We start from the raw sequence: 18,850 nt of genomic DNA, 5'->3' as shown, positions 1-18,850 counted from the left end.
CTACAGATCTCTTCACTTGTCTACAGACAACAATCACGCATTTCCTTTATATTTCACACATTTTGCAGATTGAGTGTTTCCCATTTTTTAGAGACTCTTGTTTTGTGTTTGAAACTGTCTTTTAGAAACGTTAACCTTACTGAGGCAACAGCAGTGAAGGCTGTCAATCAAAGAAAAGAAGACATTTCTGTCTTTCTGATTTAAATTAGGACTAAATAAATATGGTGGAGTCATCCTGGCATTACGCCCCAAAGCCCTTTGTGGTATGGCTTAAGAACCTGATTGTTTCCAGGTGGAGCTGGTCATTGGCTGGAGGCAGGTGTGGAGTAAGCTAACACAGCAGGCTCAATGGGAGAGACACGGTTGTGCAAAATAAAGCTACACATTTACTTAGACACCCATGAGTCTTCCCCTTTTGTTTGTTATGGCTTAGAGCCAGGTCTAACACTGGGGTCACCTGTTCCTGTGTGGAGGTGTTTCACTGATATGTGAAGATTGTCTGATTCCAGTCTGCTTAGAGGACACAGGCTTCCCAGAAAGATTATCAGAGACAGATCGGGTTACGGGAGAAGCCACCTCCATGGCATCATTTAAAGCCAAATGCAACTTTTTCATGTTTTAAACCATTTTCTTATGTCAGTATGTGCTAAGATGACCCTTTAAACGGTCAATGTCACTCAGATCCCACCACCCTCTAGGGCCAGGACTGGAATAACAAATGCTTCTGCAGTAACATAAGTTGTGTGGAGGTACACGACGACGCACGGACAGGAGCGACTTTCATATGTGATCCCAAAACATGAGCTGATTGTCAAGGTCAGACCTAGGAATGATCAGCCGGATCCAACAACAGCCATACAGCAGAGAACGCTTAAAACATTTATTTAAAGGACTTGATATCAGGACCCGCTGGGGTCGGTTCCGGGCGGCGTGGCCTGGTAGACAGAAAACAGTCAGCGAGGGAGATGGTTCAGATCACTTAATATGAACAGTGACGGACCTCGTAAAGCAGCAGCAGTGTTCTGTGGTGGGGGCAGCTGATGAAGATGCAGGGACTAAGGCAATAGGCAGGTTCCGTGGTCAGACAGGCTGAGGTCGGGCAACAGGCAGGCAGACAGGTTCAAACGCTCAAAAGACTGTAACAGGGCAGCAGACAGTCTCGCACTGAGCAGCAGGAGCCAGGTGCTTACATAGAGAGCAGCACAGGTGGAATTAATCAGCTAGATTACTGCCCCCCCCCCCCCCCCCCCCCCCCCCCCCGGGCTGATCGGGGTGCAGACGGGATCTTCCGGCTCCTTTAACAGCTGGTTCATAAATGGTGATGCATCCCGAACCTCTGGTCGGGACGACTGATGTTCCTTCCACTGATGCACTTGAGCAAGGTCGGGATCACGGGCCTGACGTTCCATCCAGCTCCCCCCCGGTCCCTTCTGGCCTGTGCCACTCGAGCCACTTCATGGTCCTGCAACCGGGAGAGATCATCAGCGTTCTTATTTTGTACTCCTGGACGATATTTAATGGGATATTTGAAATTCGCCAACTGGGCTACCCATCGTTGTTCCACGGCTCCAAGCCGTGCAGTTTCAAGGTGCACCAAAGGGTTATTATCTGTGAAAACTGTAAACTCAGCACCATACACATAGGGGATAGCTGTACTTTTAAGTGCAGATTATCCCAAATGAGGAACTATAATTTGGTCGTTGATCTCTGCTGGATGGAGACTACGACTGGCATAAGCAATCATCCGTTCTTTGCCTTCTTGGACCTGGGCCAAGATTCCCCCCGGACCAGAAAAACTGGCATCAGTGTACAACCTGAAAGGTTGTGAAAAATCGGACTAGGCCAGCACAGGTGCTTTGACTAAGGCCTCTTTCACCTTGTCGAACGAGCATTTACATTCTGGGGACCAAATGACAGGATTAGAGGAAAGAACCACCATAAATCTGGTCATGTGGTCAGTAGCAGCTACGCTAGGGGGAGGAGATTATGTGGTGACGTCACATAGCCCACCATCACCTCCATCATAAAAAGGCCCAGCAGAGGATGAACTTCTTGTGGCAGCTGAAGAAATTCAACCTATCAGTACAGTCGATGAGGCAGTTCAACACCGCAGTCATCGAGTCCATCCTCACCTCTTCCATCAGCGTGTGGTACGCTGGAGCCACCATCAGGGACAAGAAGAGGCTGCAGCGTGTTGTACGCTCTGCTGAGAAGGTCATGGACACAGTCTCTTTGACTCCAGTCACCTGACCCTGTGCTGAAGCGATCAGCAACAAACTACCGAGTTCTGTCTTCCTCATGTCACACTGCAACCCAAACACAAGACTTTCACAAACCTGGAAGCCTACAACTGTTTTATTTCAGGTTAGTAAGTCAACATTTAGGATTATGCAGATATAATTTACCCAGCAATCAGGGTCAGTGAGCCTCTAGTCCAGCAGGTGGCGCTAGTGCACCTTTACGCTGGTCACGGACCACCGGAAGCAGCAGAAACCGGAAGCTGCTAGCAGAGCTAGCTTGTTGTTGTGGTGTGTGAGGAGAAGATTTGAGGCTCTGCAGTAAAAATGTCCTCACTTCAGTCTCTGGGAGAGTTGATCAGCTAAAGCGACTAACTGCTGCTGCTGCAGAAATCTTCTCACCAGGCTGTGGAAACTTTCTTCTCCTCCTCAACAACTTGGTGGAGTTCTTTCCAGAAGCAGAGAAGCTATTCTGCGGTCTTCGTGACAATCGGAGCTCCAGAAGCAGGTGATGGGTGAGAAAAGCTTTTCTCTAGACTTCCTGCCCTCTGGATCTGCTGCTGTTCCTTTGGCCTCTCTGAGAAACGCGCTCGTTTTGCTGCTTTCATCAGATTGAAGAGGTTCCCTCTATCAGACTCGCTCATCTGAGTTGGTCATGATGCAGGATCGCTGCTCGCTCTCTCATCCATCCTGCTCACACTCTCCGACGGAAAAGGCCCGAATCTGAATGTGACTCTGGAGGAAAAAGCGGTTAGCTCTACTCCGTGAACTCTGGTGAGCAAAGGTCCTCTTTTCCAGACTGGATGTGTCCTCAGCTGATCAGAACCAAAGCGTTGGATCTTTAATCTCCTGCGTTGTTCTGAAGCAGCATCTTAATCAGCTCTCCTGCTTTGTTTCTATTGCAGCTGTTAGCTAAACACGGCTAAAGAAAACCTGCTACCACTTCAGGATCATCCATCAGCTGGGACTGCTTCATCAGCATGGACACAGGTACTGGTGTGTGTGTGCGTGTGTGTGCGCGCGCGTGCGTGCGTCTGTGTGGTGGGGCGTGTGTGTGTGTGTGTGTGTGTGTGTGTGTGTGTGTGTGTGTGTGTGTGTGTGTGTGTGTGTGTGTGTGTGTGTGTGTGTGTGTTCTGGACAGCATGGACACAGGTACTGGTGTGTGTGTGTGTGTGTGTGTGTGTGTTCTGGACAGCATGGACACAGGTACTGGTGTGTGTGTGTGTGTGTGTGTGTGTGCGTGTGTGTGCGCGTGCGTGCGTGCGTGCGTCTGTGTGGTGGGGCGTGTGTGTGTGTGTGTGTGTGTGCGTGTGTGCTCTGTCCACTCGAGCCCCAGTGACTCGTGGAGGATTGCTGTAAGGACTGACACTAGTCAGTGACACGATGCAACCTGCTGGGTTCCTTATATAGGAACCTTTACTGATTGGCTAACTGAACAACACCTAACCAACGTCACACCCGATCTCATAATGTACCAAATAGGAAACTTTCACCAGTAAAATGGTCTCTTTGGTCACTATTCACGTGTGTGGTGCTGGAAGGAGGAAGAATAAATGCAAACTGTTCTATTTTCCTCATCCACGACTCAGAATCAAGGTGCACCGAGCCTAATTTAGAACACGTCGCCTGTTTCCATCTGAAAAACTGCAGAGGAATGATTCAGGAACGAGCAGCTTGGAAAGTGAAAGTCGAACTCGTGGCTTGAGCCGATGAGCAGCGTGTGTTGTGGAGCTGACTCGGGCGGGGGTCTTCCTGTTATTATTTAAATAGAGCCCAAGACCGCACAGCCTCGGCAACGTGAAAGCATTGCGGTTTAGGGCCTGAAAGTGGAGGTTCGCGGGCCAATTCCGGACCACAGGCCACCTATTGAGGCACACTGCTCTAAAGTTTAGAACCAATCGTCACGAGCAGGTCAGCTAAGAGGAAGCAGAAGAAATTATCATTTCTATAGCGCCTCTCAAGATAAAAATCGTGAGGCGCTTCACAAAGACAAAAAAAATTAAAAATATAAAAAAGCATTTAGAAAATGGTTAAAAATATATTTAAAATGAGCAAAAATAGACAGTTGTGATTAAAAAAAGTTAAGAAAGAGAGAGAGTGAACAGGAAAGAGGGAAATCAGTGGATCCTGAGGACGGTGGAATAGGTGGGGAGAGCAAAATAAAGAGAGAGAGGTGAAGAAGGTCATACAAAAGCCAGCTTGAACAAGTGAGTCTTCAGCTGCTTTTTAAAGGAGACCACTGAGTCCACTGATCTCAGGCTCAGGGGGAGAGAGGTCCAGAGTCTGGGGGCCACAGCAGCAGATGATCTGTCACCGTTGGTCTTTAGCCTGGTGCTGCACAACCAGTAGGCTTTGATCACTGGACCTCAGGGACCTGCTGGGGGTGTAGGGACTAAGAAGATCACCAATGTAAGATGGTCCATGCTTTCGTTCTTTTTTAAACACAGAAACAGTTTTGTTTACCTGTTTGTAGCTACAGCGTCAGCCTGAAGAAGCCGGCAGCCGTCGGCGAAACTGTAGCTACAAACAGGTAAACAAAACTGTTTCTGTGTTTAAAAAAGAACGAAAGCATGGATTTAGAAAGACACAGCAAGAACACACCTAAAATGTAAGATGGTGCTTGTCCATGTAAGGCCCTATAGAAAGCTCCCACCATCCAGGTTTTGATAGAGTCTAAGCAGGAGTGTAACAGCTGCAGCTTAGACATCTCATAGGGCTTAAAGAATCAGAATCAGAATAAGCTTTATTGCCAGCGCTCCAGCGACCCAGAGCATAGGAACTTGACTCCGCGAACACAACCTGACCAAGGTTAAAAACACACACGTGTAGACAAAACAGGTACAGGCAGTCCACGAGAGCAGCCACAACAGCGCTCAGATGTACAGTTGGATGTCATCTGCATAAAGATGGTAGGACATTCCTTTGAAGGAGCTCAGGATGTGCTGAAGAGGAAGCAGATAGAGGAGGAAGAGTAGAGGCCCCAGCACAGAACCTTGTGGGACACCATGGGTAAGAGAGGTGGTGGAGGACCTAAACTTGGAGAGAGCCACAGAAAAGAAGCGCTCAGAGAGATAAGAGGAGAACCACTCCAGAGCAGTTCCTGATAGGCCTACCCAGTCTCTCAGCCTCTCCAGTAGCAGGTGATGGTCAACAGTGTCGAAGGCTGCAGTCAGGTCCAGCAGGACCAGAACAGAACAGTCCCCTGCATCACTGTGGGTCAGAAGGTCATTAGAGACCCTAAGAAGAGCTGTTTCAGTAGAATGAGCTCTACGAAAACCTGACTGGAAGCTATCATAGATGTTATGTTCATCAAGAGCAGCTGTGAGTTGTTTAGCCACAACCTTTTCCAAGATCTTGGAGATGAACGGAAGTTTAGAGATGGGTCTGAAGCTGCTATGGAGAGAGGGGTCTAGACTCGGTTTTTTAAGAAGCGGGTGGATTACAGCGTTCTTAAAGTAAGCAGGGACCTGACCAGAGACCAGAGAAGCATTAATTATAGAGAGCACGCTGGGACCGATGGACTGAAAAGCACTTTTAAACAAAGATGAGGGTAAGATGTGGAGGGGGCATGCAGAGGTCTTCATAGAGTTAACTAGTTTGGTTAACTCAGGCAAAGAAACAGGAGCAAAGCTATCTAGGATGATGGGCCTGGTTGGAGTCGGGAGAGGCGGCGATAAGGCTGAAGGAGAGATGCTAGATCTAACCTTATTGACTTTGTCCACAAAGAAAGACAGAAAGTTCTCACAGTCTGCAGCAGAGTGGATGGAGGCTGTAGGAGAGGCAGGAGACACGATGCTGCTGATGGTGTTAAACAGCACCTTGGGGTTCCCTTTGCTCTGGGACAGCAGGTTGGAAAAATAGGAAACACTCGTGTCTCTGACTGCAGATTTAAAGGATGTCAGAAGATCCTTTAGGTGCAGCAGATGGACGTGGAGATGGGTTTTCTTCCACAAACTCTCAAATTTTCTGCATTGGCGCTTCAGGCTGCGAAGGCTGTCATTAAACCAGGGAGTAGGGTTCACTGCAGGAACTGATCTGGTTCTGACAGGACAGATGTTGTCCAGAATGAAGAGGCAGTGCTCGTTAAACTGAGAAGTTAAGGAATCTGGGTCGTTATCAGAAGAACAGGGTGGATCAAAAGCAGCAGAAAAATTGCTAGCTGTGCTCTCATTAAGAAAACAAGAACTAACCATACGGCGAGCAGGAGGCGGGGACGCAGAAACTGACAAGTTAAAGAAAATGCAATGGTGATCTGAAATATAACCGTCCTCAGGACAAACACTGTCAGCATTTAGACTCAGGGTAAAAACAAGGTCTAGAGTGTGCCCCCTGGTGTGTGTGGGGCCAGAAACATGCTGGGTAAAGCTGAAGGAGTCCATAAGGCTGGAGAAATTCATGGCAAAGAGATCGGAGGGATCATCAACGTGGATGTTAAAGTCACCCACAATCACCAGTCTGGACAGCTTCACAGTGGAGGATAGAAAGTCACTAAATTCCTGAAGGAAAGAACCGTTTGGACCAGGTGGACGATAGACCACAGCACAGTAGAACGGGTCCTTACGCCCGACTTTAATCAGCTGCAGTTCAAAGGAAGCAAAGTGACCAGAGGTTGTGGAGCTACATGGAAGATGGTCTCTGAAAACAACAGCTAGGCCTCCACGACGACCAGAACCCCGGGGCTGGCTAAGAAAAGAATAACCACTCGGGCAGAGTTCAATCAGACCAGAATAATCAGATGTTTGCTGCCAAACTTCAGTCAGAAACAGAAAATCCAGATTTTTAGAGAGAATTAGATCATTGAGCAGGAAGGTCTTATTGTTAACAGAGCGGGTGTTTAATAGAGCCATGCTGAGTGAGGTGGAGGAATCAGAAACTACAGAAACAGCTGGAGTTAGTGGATGTAAATTAGCAGGGTTAGATCCACGGTGTTTATAAAAACCACTTATGGAGGGAACAGGCGGAGAAACCACTGAAGAATGAGGATAAGCCGACCTTAAAAAACTTGGACGGAGAAACCGGGCTGCAACGCGGCCTGGTGGGAATGCGGAAGTGGCGCTCAAGTCGCCAAACAAGGGAAGAGAAGCTAGAAGATCACGCCGATGTTTACTAGATAAACCACGCTTTAAGAGAAGTCTTATTCTCACCTGGATTCCTGCTCGTTTACCTCTTTTCCTCCGACGTTTTCTCGGGACCAGATAAAACTCGCTGGAGGCGCCCTGGTTGGAATCATTGTTTGGCTCCGGGTCAGTGCGCCACTCAGTTAAAAGAGCAGGGAGGTACATCCTCAGTGCATCTTAGGCGATAGTGAACGAACAGAAGGACAAAAGTGTCTGGCCATCATAGGAGATGGTAGCAGGGACACTACTGAAGAGGATCGCAGACAGGAGCAAGGTGGAAAAGAGGAGGATAGTGGAGAAAAGTTTCTAAAAGTGGCCGGTGACTGCGGCTAAGCCAAGCACAGGCGCCATCTCGTTACCGACCGGAAAAAATTAAAAAAAATTAAAAATGGTAATGCTAATGCTAGCAGCTAGTATGTTCAGAATGAAGTTGATCCTGAAACTAAGGGGACGAAAAATCCCCAAATATTATTAGCATGTCCTGTAGCTTCCTAACGAGCCCACACACTTGTTCTGAGCATTTATTTAGACGTGCACTTTCAAGAAATGTGAGTGACCTTAATACCACCTAAATACTTATTTATATATAAGTGAAAGTTATACAATAAATATTAATATACACATCAGCTGGGATACAGGATCCAGAAAACACCAATGTTATCGATCCTTTTCTAGTAAGACTCTGGCATTTTAGATGGGCCATTTTGGGGTTTTACTTAATCTTTTTAGCAGCTGAACACAGTCTGGTTGGACAGCTGTGGCAGATGTGTGGCTCCATGTTCACGTTTGGAACGATTTACCGTCAGCAATAAAACTTAGAAAGAATCTAGAACGTTTAGATCCAGGTGAAAACATGACTGAATCAAAGACATTTGTTTATATTAGTGTGTGTGTGTGTGTGTGTGTGTGTGTGTGTGTGTGTGTGTGTGTGTGTGTGTGTGTGTGTGTGTGTGTGTGTGTGTGTGTGTGTGTCTCTCTCTCTGTGTGTGTGTGTGTGTGTGTGTGTGTGTGTGTGTGTGTGTGTGTGTGTGTGTGTGTGTGTGTGTGCTTATGGTTTGCGAGACCTATTTGCCAGGTTACACACCAGCATTATGAAACCAATAGGTTTATGAGACCATTTTTGATGGTCTTGTAATTCATGACTTTTAACTTGTTGTAATCTTTGAAAAATATAAAAAGTAAACGTTGTTAATATATTATTACAGTCTTTGTAACAACCATTATCATTTTATTTAGTTATTTTAGCAACTTAAACTTCCTTTTTGTGTTTTATAGGCAGTTTAAAAATTGGTTTCGTAAACCATATCATGTGTTGTGTAAATTTTCAGAGTCCCCTGCTGGTAGAAGACTGCATAGCAGGGCTGATACAACCGATACAGGAAAACTAAGAATAAGATGTTCGAACAAACTGTAGCTATTAATTGGTAAGGGACTGATTAATAAGTCCGAATGAAAAATGGTTGCTACTCCTCCTCCTCGCACTGTACTTCGAGCAATATGATGATTTAAATAATTTGAAGGAGTCAACTCGTTTAAGCTAACATAGTCCTCTTGCTGCAGCCAGGATTCTGTGAGAGAGAGCAAAGAGATCTGATTATCACAAATCAAGTCATTAACTAACTAAGTCTTAGAAAAAATGGATCTAATGTTCAACAACCCACATTTAATTTTTCTAGTTTTCTGCTCAGTTGAATTTGTTCTAATATTTATGAGATTTCCATGATTTGCTTTATTAAGCCTGATATTTAATCTGTGTGATTTTGGCCGTGGGCAGGACACTGTCTGTATGGGGTAGTGGGTGGGTAACAGTACAGAAGCTGCAGAGGGGTGTGTTAAACTACGACTCTGCTTCCTGGTCTGGACCCTGGGTTGTCATGGAGGACTAATAAAACTGGCCATGTTCCTAGAAAGAAGAGCTGCTCCATCCAAAGAGGGATGGATGCCGTCTCTCTGCATCAGACCAGGTTTTCCCCAAAAAGTTTTCCAATTATCAATGTAGCCCACGTTGTTTTCAGGACACCACCTAGACAGCCAGCGGTTGAAGGACAGCATGCGGCTAAACATGTCGTCACTGGTCCGATCGGGCAGGGGGCCAGAGAAAATTATGGAGTCCGACATTGTTTTGGCAAACTTACATATGGAAGCAACATTAATTTTAGTGACCTCCGATTAGCGTAATCGGGTGTCGTTACCGCCAGCGTGAATAACAATCTTACTGTATTTACGCTTATCCTTAGCCAGCAGTTTCAGATAAGATTTAATGTTGCCCGCTCTGGCCCCAGGTAAACATTTAACTATGGTTGCTGGAGTCTCTAATGCCACGTTTCTGACTATGGAGCTGCCAATGATCAGAGTCGGCTTGTCAGTGGGTGCGTCACTGAGCGTGGAAAATCTATTAGAAACGTGGACGGGTTGGTGGTGGCCCACGGGCTGGGTTCTATTCTTCCTGCGTACCGTCACCCAGCCGGCCCGAGGTCCCGGCTGCTCGGGTTCTGCTGGAGGATCGCTACGTGGTTGTTCTGAGCTAGTTAGCCCCGCGCTAGCTAAGTAGCTACGGCTGTTTATGGGTTTTTCAACAGCGCAGAGCCGGGACTCCAATTCCGACACCCTCGCCTCCAAAGCTACAAAAATGCTACATTTATTACACGTACCATTATCACTAAAGGAGGCAGAGGAGTAACTAAACATCTGACACAGAGAGCAAGAGATAGGAGACGGAGAAGCAGAGACAGAAGTAGCCATAGTCGTGCTGAGGCTAAGCTAACTGGACGAGCAAACTGTTCAACACCAAATAAACTGCGTGCGAACTCAAATGGTTCCCTAAAAGCTAGGTGGAACAACAGAAAATGTGTGTTTTAGCGTGCTTTTGTGCTACAATAACTCAGAGATATCCAAGTACAGAGAAATTAAATCAGCTTTAGCGAGCACCAAACACCAAACAGCTACATGTAGTGCAACACTGAAAACAGGAAACGCCTTACCGCCAGGTGCAGCCAATCAGTCCAGGTTTCTCTGGTGGTTTCTCTGCTCCAACACACTTGATTCAGTGGTTGAATCACCTGTGCAGCACCTCACCAGGCTCTGCAGAAGCCTGCTAATCACCTGCTGATTGAAATCAGGTGTGTTGAAGCAGAGTTAAAACTAAAACCTGCTGGATACTGGCCCTCCAGGGCCAGGATTGGGCACCCCTGGGTTAACAGCTTTTTGAATCAAGATATTCACTAGCATTTATCTTTGCAAAGCTAAGCTATTAACGATGCTGTTAGCTGTTGATTTGGTTTTTATTAAGCCCTTTGGCCAACAGAATGCCTTCATGAGTATAGAATGCTCGCTCACGGAAAATGCCCAATCTTATGGTTGCGTCATGGCAGCCCTCCGTATATTAAAGCAAGAACTTAGTCATTAGCTTAGCTACGGGAAAAATGTGGCAGTTCTGAGCCGCTTGCTCGCTCAGCTTTTGGGTCCAACGGGACGGAATAAACCTCTTCAGACCCCAAGGGTTGTCTGGAATTTCAGACCATGGAAACGACTTGCTTACGTTACGTTAAACAACTCATCAGCCTCCAGCAGACGTAGACTTCTATGCCAGGGTATCCTACTGACCAGCCGAGCCGGATTCAAAAGGACCCACTACCGTTGAAGAAGATTCAGCTAGCTGGATCTCCCAGGAACCCTAATTCTCACCACTGGTATCGTAGGCTATACACATTGGCATTGGATGGGTTAGGATTAATTTGATAACTAGTCAAACATCACTGAATTCAGCCCGATTATACTTGTAGTCCCAGACTCTTAATAACATCCAAGATCATTTTTCAGTAGTTTGGTTATTGTCTCAGTTGATATTACCTTAAATAATCATTTATCTACAGTTATTCTGTATAATCATTAGGCATTGAAATATAGTAATAAGTGGATTTTTATAAACTATATTTTGCTTCTTTGTCAAATTATTGATGAGTGTTGGTTCTCTGACTACCCAAATTAACCATTTCCAGTGTCAATCGAATATTAAAGATTCAACAATATTGATAATTCATAGTTTTATTGAACATTAGATTTTGTTAAACACCTTATCTATTTTATTGACAGTTTATTAATTGTGACCACTTATAAAATGTTACATATCCTTAATATTAACATGTTTTGTAATGTACTTCCTAAAGAAATTATGTTTTTTTTGTTGGCAAAACAGCTAAAGAAATTACATTAACACAGTCTGCTGCTGCTTCGTGACGCTATTTTGCATCTGCCTCCTAAACCCCAACCTGCACCTAAAGATATAGCCTATAGCTGTACTTTTAAGTGCAGATTATCCCAAATGAGGAGTTTTGATCAGTTTTTATGGCATTATTTGTTAAATTAAGTGATTCATGTTGTCAGTGTGTTAGAAAATCTAAATAATTCTAGAAAGCCTAAATATTTTAATCTTTGTAAATTCACCTCACAGCGGTAAAGTCCCATAGTAGAGCTGAAACAACTAATCGATTTAATCGATTATAATCGATTATTAAAATAGTTAACAACTTTTTTAGTCATCGATTAGTTGTTTAATAATCATATTTTACCGCATAAAGTCTATTTTTTACCACAATCTGACATCGCTTACAAGCTGTTAAATTTGCCGCCAGTGTGTGGCAATAATGAGCCACTGATCTACCAGTGGAGCCGTAGAAGAAGAAATGAGCCAATGGGTGCCCTCGGTTTTCATGACGTATCACGTTACTGACGCTCATCTTGCTGTGAGAGATGGCGGAACAAGAGGAAATACGGAAGAAAAATAGAAGCGACAAAACTGAAGAGAAACCCCGGACAAAAACCTCACGAGTATGGGAGCACATTTGAGACGAAAGCATGTGGGGGCTGATGCAGCAGAGGAAGAGCACCGCGGTCAAGTGAGCCGTCATTTGGAAGAGCCAGCCCGGTAAGTAACAGAAAATAAACAAGCTGGACTTAGTGTTTTAGCTGAGTTCGTTATAGTGGATGTTAAACATGTTTTTTTGCCGCGTCAGTCTGCGGTGTTCTACTTCTGATTGACTAGATGCCATCGTGAATCTCCTCCGTGTTGTGTATCATGCGCTTGCCAAATTTAGCACGTCTGTTTATAAGAATGTTCTCGTTAAGAGAAAAACGGCACAAACCCATAACTATGTTCCTCATTCAAAAAAGGACAACTCCGCGGAGAAAAATATACAGACAAGCTGTGTCCAGGTGAATATAACGCGGCATAGTTGTACACTTTCAATTTTTAAATACAGGAGAAATTCAGAAAAAGTCATTTTTTTACTATTAAAAGGCTGTTTTACTATCTAACGCTGTAAAACGCCTCACAACACATTTTTATCATGTTTCTTAAACAGTATTACACAAAATAAACATTTTTCACATTTCTCTGGCTAATTTAAACACTCCCGACTCAAAGTAAAAACCTCATGAGCTTCTTACTTAGAGCTTTTTAATCGTAAAAATGTTTTACTTTTTTTCTGAATATCTCCTGTTGTGGGCTATTTTGTAGAACGTAACCCTCAAAATAAATGATCACTGTATATTGTTAATTAATTCAAATAATATAATATTGATTTAGTGTTGTAGTGTGTGTGCTGCTTTATTTTATATGTGTACTTATTTCAGTCTATTTGTGTTTCTTATGCAGAAAAAAACAAGCAACGATGGACAACTACATGGGGAAGAAGACACTCACCCCCCAGCAATTCATACCACTTACAAACTCTATTCTAAACATGCTGGTAAAAGACATGAGGCCACTATCCATGGTGGAAGGAGCAGGCTTCCAGCTAATGCTAAAAATTATTCTGGACTGATATTTTGCACTGTTTAGCTCATTTTATACTGCTGACTGTGTTCATGTGCAATAAAATAGATTGCAGTCAACTGCACAATTCTCTTATGTTTTTTTGTTCTTAACTGAAATGCATCCATCACTTGTATAGGTTAAATAGCTAAACAATAACAAACCGATTAATCGATTAATCGAAAAAATAATCGACAGATTAATCGATTATGAAAATAATCGTTAGTTGCAGCCCTATCCCATAGTAATCATCACACACTGGTGAAATTACATCTCTGCATCTGACCCATCCGCATGGGAGCGGTGAGCTGCAGCTTTGGCTGAGCTCAGGAGATATTTGGTGGTTTAAGCTTACCAATCCAACCCCTTAAAGGAGCGTGTCAAGCAGGTAGGCACTGGGTCCCATTTTTAAACTCTTTGGCACGACCCTACCGGGATTTGAACCTCAGTGTCCCAGTCACAGGGCAGACACTCTACCTCTTGACCAGTGAGAAGTCATTCAGTTTGAAATGTAATTTCCTGTTTTCTGAGTCAGTTCTGTTCTCACCAACTTAAAGCAATAATACTACTGTTATATGTGTGAATGTGAAGTTCCATTCATCATTCATTCACATCGTGTTTGTGTTTCCTACAGATGTTAAACAGGCAGTGCTGGTTAAAGAAGAAGCTCCTGATGAGGACCAGCAGCACCCAGAACACCTCCACATAAAGGAGGAACAGGAGGAACTCTGGACTAGTCTGGAGGGAGAGCAGCTCCATCTGAAGGAGGAGACTGATGCTGCCAGGTTTCCATTCTCTGTAGTTACTGTAAAGAGTGAGGATGATGAAGAGAAACCTCTGATCTCACAGCTTCATCAGCAGCAGATAGAAGACAGAGATGTTCCAACCAGCAGCTCAGCTGACCAGATGACAGCAGAAACTGGTGGAGGAGCAGAGAGTAGCAGGAACGCTGATCTGAACCTTCATGAACAGACATCTGATTCTTCAGAGACTGAAGTTAGTGGAGATGATGAAGAGGATGATGAAGTGAATGTAGAATTTGAGCAGTCAGACTCTGGGTCTGAAACTGGAGACGAAGACTGTGACTGCACTAAGAACAGGCCTTCCGAGTCACATATTAGGACTGTCAACAAATCCTTTAACTGTCCGGAGTGTAGTAAACATGCGAGAGTGACAGGTCATTCACCGAAAATGTCTTCAAGTTGTTTGGTTAAAAAGAAATTTGTCAGAGTGAAGCAACATGTAGACTCATGCAGGAAGTTCCAGAAAGAGCTAAAATCATTTAGTTGTGATGACTGTGGAAAACAATTTAGTGTAAATTCAAATTTAAACAGTCACATGAGAGTCCACACAGGACAGAAGGCTTTTGTCTGTGAGGTCTGTGGTCAGAGCTTTAGACAAAAGTCAAATTTAAACAGTCACATGAGGGTCCACACAGGACAGAAGCCTTTTGTCTGTGAGCTCTGTGGTCAAAGATTTAGGATAAAGGTTACTTTAAGCAATCACATGAGAGTTCACACAGGACAGAAGCCTTTTGCCTGTGAGCTCTGTGGTCAAAGATTCACACACAAGGGACATTTAAACAGTCACATGAGAGTCCACACAGGACAGAAGCCTTTTGCCTGCGAGCTCTGTGGTCAAAGATTTGACCGTAAGAACACTTTAAACATTCACATGAGAGTTCACACAGGACAGAAGCCTTTCGCCTGTGAGCTCTGTGATCAAAGATTTAGCCAAAAGTCAAATTTAAACAGTCACATGATGGTCCACACAGGACAGAAGCCTTTTGTCTGTGAGCTCTGTGGAAAAAGATTTAGCCGTAAAGAAACTTTGAAACTACACATAAGAGTCCACACAGGAGAGAAACCTTTTGCCTGTGAGCTCTGTGGTCAAAGATTTAGAAGAAAGATTTCTTTAAGCAATCACATGAGAGTTCACACAGTACAGAAGCCTTTTGCCTGTGAGCTCTGTGGTCAAAGATTTAGCAAAAGGATTGCTTTAAACAGTCACATAATAGTCCACACAGGGCACAAGCCTTTTACCTGTGAGCTCTGTAGTCAACGCTTTGGCCGAAAGAAAACTTTAAACAATCACATGAGAGTCCACACAGGACAGAAGCCTTTTGCCTGTGAGCACTGTGGTCAAAGATTTGGCCGAAAGGCAACTTTAGACAATCACATAAGAATCCACACAGGAGAGAAACCTTTTGCCTGTGAACTCTGCGTGCAAAGATTTGGCCGTAAAGCAAGTTTAAATGATCACATGAGAGTTCACACAGGACAGAAGCCTTTTGCCTGTGAGCTCTGTGGTCAAAGATTTAGCCATAAGGGAACTTTAAATAGACACATAATAGCCCACACACGACAGAAGTCTTTTGCCTGTGAGCGATGTGGACAAAAATTTAGCCATAAGACATATTTAAATAATCACATGAAAGTCCACACAGGACACAATGAACAGGAGCCACAAAGGTGTGGTTCACTGAAAAAACAATATTTATTGATTATTTCTGGTAATAAATGGTCACAGTTTTTCATGCAGGGTGACAATGGCAATAACCTCCTACACGTATCTCCTGCATTAGCTTCTGATAAACATGTTGAAAATAGACAGTGAAACTCTAGGATTTGAAATTCCCCAGAGATCTACATCACGCTGAGTTAGCATTCACAGACTCACCAATCTTGACTAAAAAGCTTTCCTAGATACAAATCTTGCACCCCTGGTTGTTGTCCTTTACCCTACTACCCACCTAAATCTGTAAATTAATCCCACAGAGAAGTGTAATTTCTCACAGACTGCGTAAAAACGATCAGCTGTAACTCTGTGTGCCGTTTGCTCCCACCGAACTGGGCTAAAGGGCTTTGGTTCACTCTGCTCCTTCTGCATGGAGCAGGCTGCAGGAAAACTGGAAATTAACCGAGGTTATCTCCTTGACTACATGTAAAACCAGACTAAGAACCCTTGAGAGGATTCCCCGAGTTGTAACTGCCTTCTGTAATTTTGTACATAACATGTAACTGTAACTTTGTAACTGTAACTTTTGCTGCCTCTTGGCTAGGACTCCCTTGAAAATTAGGTTTTTAATCCCAAAGAGACCTTCCTGGTTAAATAAAGAGTAAAATAAATAAATAAATAGATCATGGGCCACCTCTTCCTGTCCTGGAAGCCACATATTGTTGCCACCAAGCTGTAAATGTTTCACTAAATCTGTTTCCATCAAGAGGCGTCACAGTATCTTAACACAGTGATGAGGTGCTGTCCTACGGTTTCACTTTTGGAGTGTTGCAGTGGCGAGAGTTGAGCATTGCACCTGTACTATGCTGTTAAATAGTTTGTATACTGTAGAAATAAATGTCTTACCAGTGGTTTGTACTTTTGGATGAATAAAAAATAAAGTTATATAAATTTAACTACAGATCTCTTCAGTTGTCTACAGACAACAATCACGCATTTCCTTTATTTTTCACACATTTTGCAGATTGAGTGTTTCCCATTTTTTTAGAGACTCTTGTTTTGTGTTTGAAACTGTCTTTTAGAAACGTTAACCTTACTGAGGCAACAGCAGTGAAGGCTGTCAATCAAAGAAAAGAAGACATTTCTGTCTTTCTGATTTAAATTAGGACTAAATAAATATGGTGGAGTCATCCTGGCATTACGCCCCAAAGCCCTTTGTGGTATGGCTTAAGAACCTGATTGTTTCCAGGTGGAGCTGGTCATTGGCTGGAGGCAGGTGTGGAGTAAGCTAACAGCAGGCTCAGTGAGAGAGACACGGTTGTGCAAAATATAGCTACACATTTACTTAGACACCCATGAGTCTTCCCCTTTTGTTTGTTGTGGCTTAGAGCCAGGTCTAACACTGGGGTCACCTGTTCCTGTGTGGAGGTGTTTCACTGATATGTGAAGATTGTCTGATTCCAGTCTGCTTAGAGGACACAGGCTTCCCAGAAAGATTATCAGAGACAGGTCGGGGTAAGGGAGAAGCCACCTCCATGACATCATTTAAAGCCAAATGCAACTTTTTCATGTTTTAAACCATTTTCTTATGTCAGTATGTGCTAAGATGACCCTTTAAACGGTCAATGTCACTCAGATCCCACCACCCTCTGGGGCCAGGACTGGAATAACAAATGCTTCTGCAGTAACATAAGTTGTGTGGAGGTACATGACCACGCACGGACAGGAGCGACTTTCATATGTGATCCCAAAACATGAGCTGATTGTCACGGTCAGACCTAGGAACGATCAGCCGGATCCAACAACTGCCATACAGCAGAGAACGCTTAAAACATTTATTTAAAGGACTTGATATCGGGACCCGCTGGGGTCGGTTCCGGGCGGCGTGGCCTGGTAGACAGAAAACAGTCAACGAGGGAGATGATTCAGATCACTTAATATGAACAGTGACGGACCTCGTAAAGCAGCAGCAGTGTTCTGTGGTGGGGACAGCTGATGAAGATGCAGGGACTAAGGCAATAGGCAGGTTCCGTGGTCAGACAGGCTGAGGTCGGGCAACAGGCAGGCAGACAGGTTCAAACGCTCAAAAGACTGTAACAGGGCAGCAGACAATCTCGCACTGAGCAGCAGGAGCCAGGTGCTTACATAGGGAGCAGCACAGGTGGAATTAATCAGCTAGATTACTCCCCCCCCCCCCCCCCCCCCCCAACGGGAGGCTTCAGACGACCGTCTGGGCTGATCGGGGTGCAGACGGGATCTTCCGGCTCCTTTAACAGCTGGTTCATAAATGGTGATGCATCCCGAACCTCTGGTCGGGACGACAAATGTTCCTTCCACTGACGCACTTGAGCAAGGTCGGGATCACGGGCCTGACGTTCCATCCAGCTCCCCCCCCGGTCCCTTCTGGCCTGTGCCACTCGAGCCACTTCATGGTCCTGCAACCGGGAGAGATCATCAGCGTTCTTATTTTGTACTCCTGGACGATATTTAATGGGATATTTGAAATTCGCCAACTGGGCTACCCATCGTTGTTCCACGGCTCCAAGCCGTGCAGTTTCAAGGTGCACCAAAGGGTTATTATCTGTGAAAACTGTAAACTCAGCACCAAACACATAGGGGATAGCTGTACTTTTAAGTGCAGATTATCCCAAATGAGGAACTATAATTTGGTCGTTGATCTCTGCTGGATGGAGACTACGACTGGCATAAGCAATCATCCGTTCTTTGCCTTCTTGGACCTGGGCCAAGATTCCCCCCGGACCAGAAAAACTGGCATCAGTGTACAACCTGAAAGGTTGTGAAAAATCGGACTAGGCCAGCACAGGTGCTTTGACTAAGGCCTCTTTCACCTTGTCGAACGAGCATTTACATTCTGGGGACCAAATGACAGGATTAGAGGAAAGAACCACCATAAATCTGGTCATGTGGTCAGTAGCAGCTACGCTAGGGGGAGGAGATTATGTGGTGACGTCACATAGCCCACCATCACCTCCATCATAAAAAGGCCCAGCAGAGGATGAACTTCTTGTGGCAGCTGAAGAAATTCAACCTATCAGTACAGTCGATGAGGCAGTTCAGCACCGCAGTCATCGAGTCCATCCTCACCTCTTCCATCAGCGTGTGGTACGCTGGAGCCACCATCAGGGACAAGAAGAGGCTGCAGCGTGTTGTACGCTCTGCTGAGAAGGTCATGGACACAGTCTCTTTGACTCCAGTCACCTGACCCT

The 18,850-nt window shown here is 44.7% G+C and overlaps 1 protein-coding gene across 3 annotated transcripts; it reads left to right on the top strand.

Annotated features, from left to right (window-relative positions):
* Window positions 1-2,434: 2,434 nt before the first annotated feature.
* LOC139066220 (oocyte zinc finger protein XlCOF6-like) lies at window positions 2,435-16,579 on the top strand. Of its 3 annotated transcripts, XM_070548492.1 has the most exons (4): window positions 2,435-2,752; window positions 2,849-3,011; window positions 3,143-3,227; window positions 13,801-16,579. In XM_070548492.1, exons 3-4 carry the CDS (start codon window positions 3,218-3,220, stop codon window positions 15,780-15,782), a joined length of 1,992 nt encoding a protein of 663 aa, XP_070404593.1. In that variant the 5' UTR covers window positions 2,435-2,752; window positions 2,849-3,011; window positions 3,143-3,217; the 3' UTR covers window positions 15,783-16,579. The 3 variants fall into 3 exon arrangements, 2 of the variants coding, with proteins under 2 accessions (XP_070404593.1, XP_070404592.1); XR_011519167.1 differs by lacking the exon at window positions 13,801-16,579 and adding an exon at window positions 13,008-13,248 and having other exon boundaries at window positions 2,435-3,011; window positions 3,143-12,278; XM_070548491.1 differs by having other exon boundaries at window positions 2,435-3,011.
* The last annotated feature ends 2,271 nt before the right edge of the window (window positions 16,580-18,850 follow it).

This window comes from Nothobranchius furzeri, chromosome 2 (assembly GCF_043380555.1).
Source record: "Nothobranchius furzeri strain GRZ-AD chromosome 2, NfurGRZ-RIMD1, whole genome shotgun sequence".
Taxonomy (NCBI): Eukaryota; Metazoa; Chordata; class Actinopteri; order Cyprinodontiformes; family Nothobranchiidae; genus Nothobranchius; species Nothobranchius furzeri.
The sequence above is the reverse complement of the archived record's forward strand: the minus strand, read 5'-3'. Positions and strand labels throughout refer to the sequence as shown.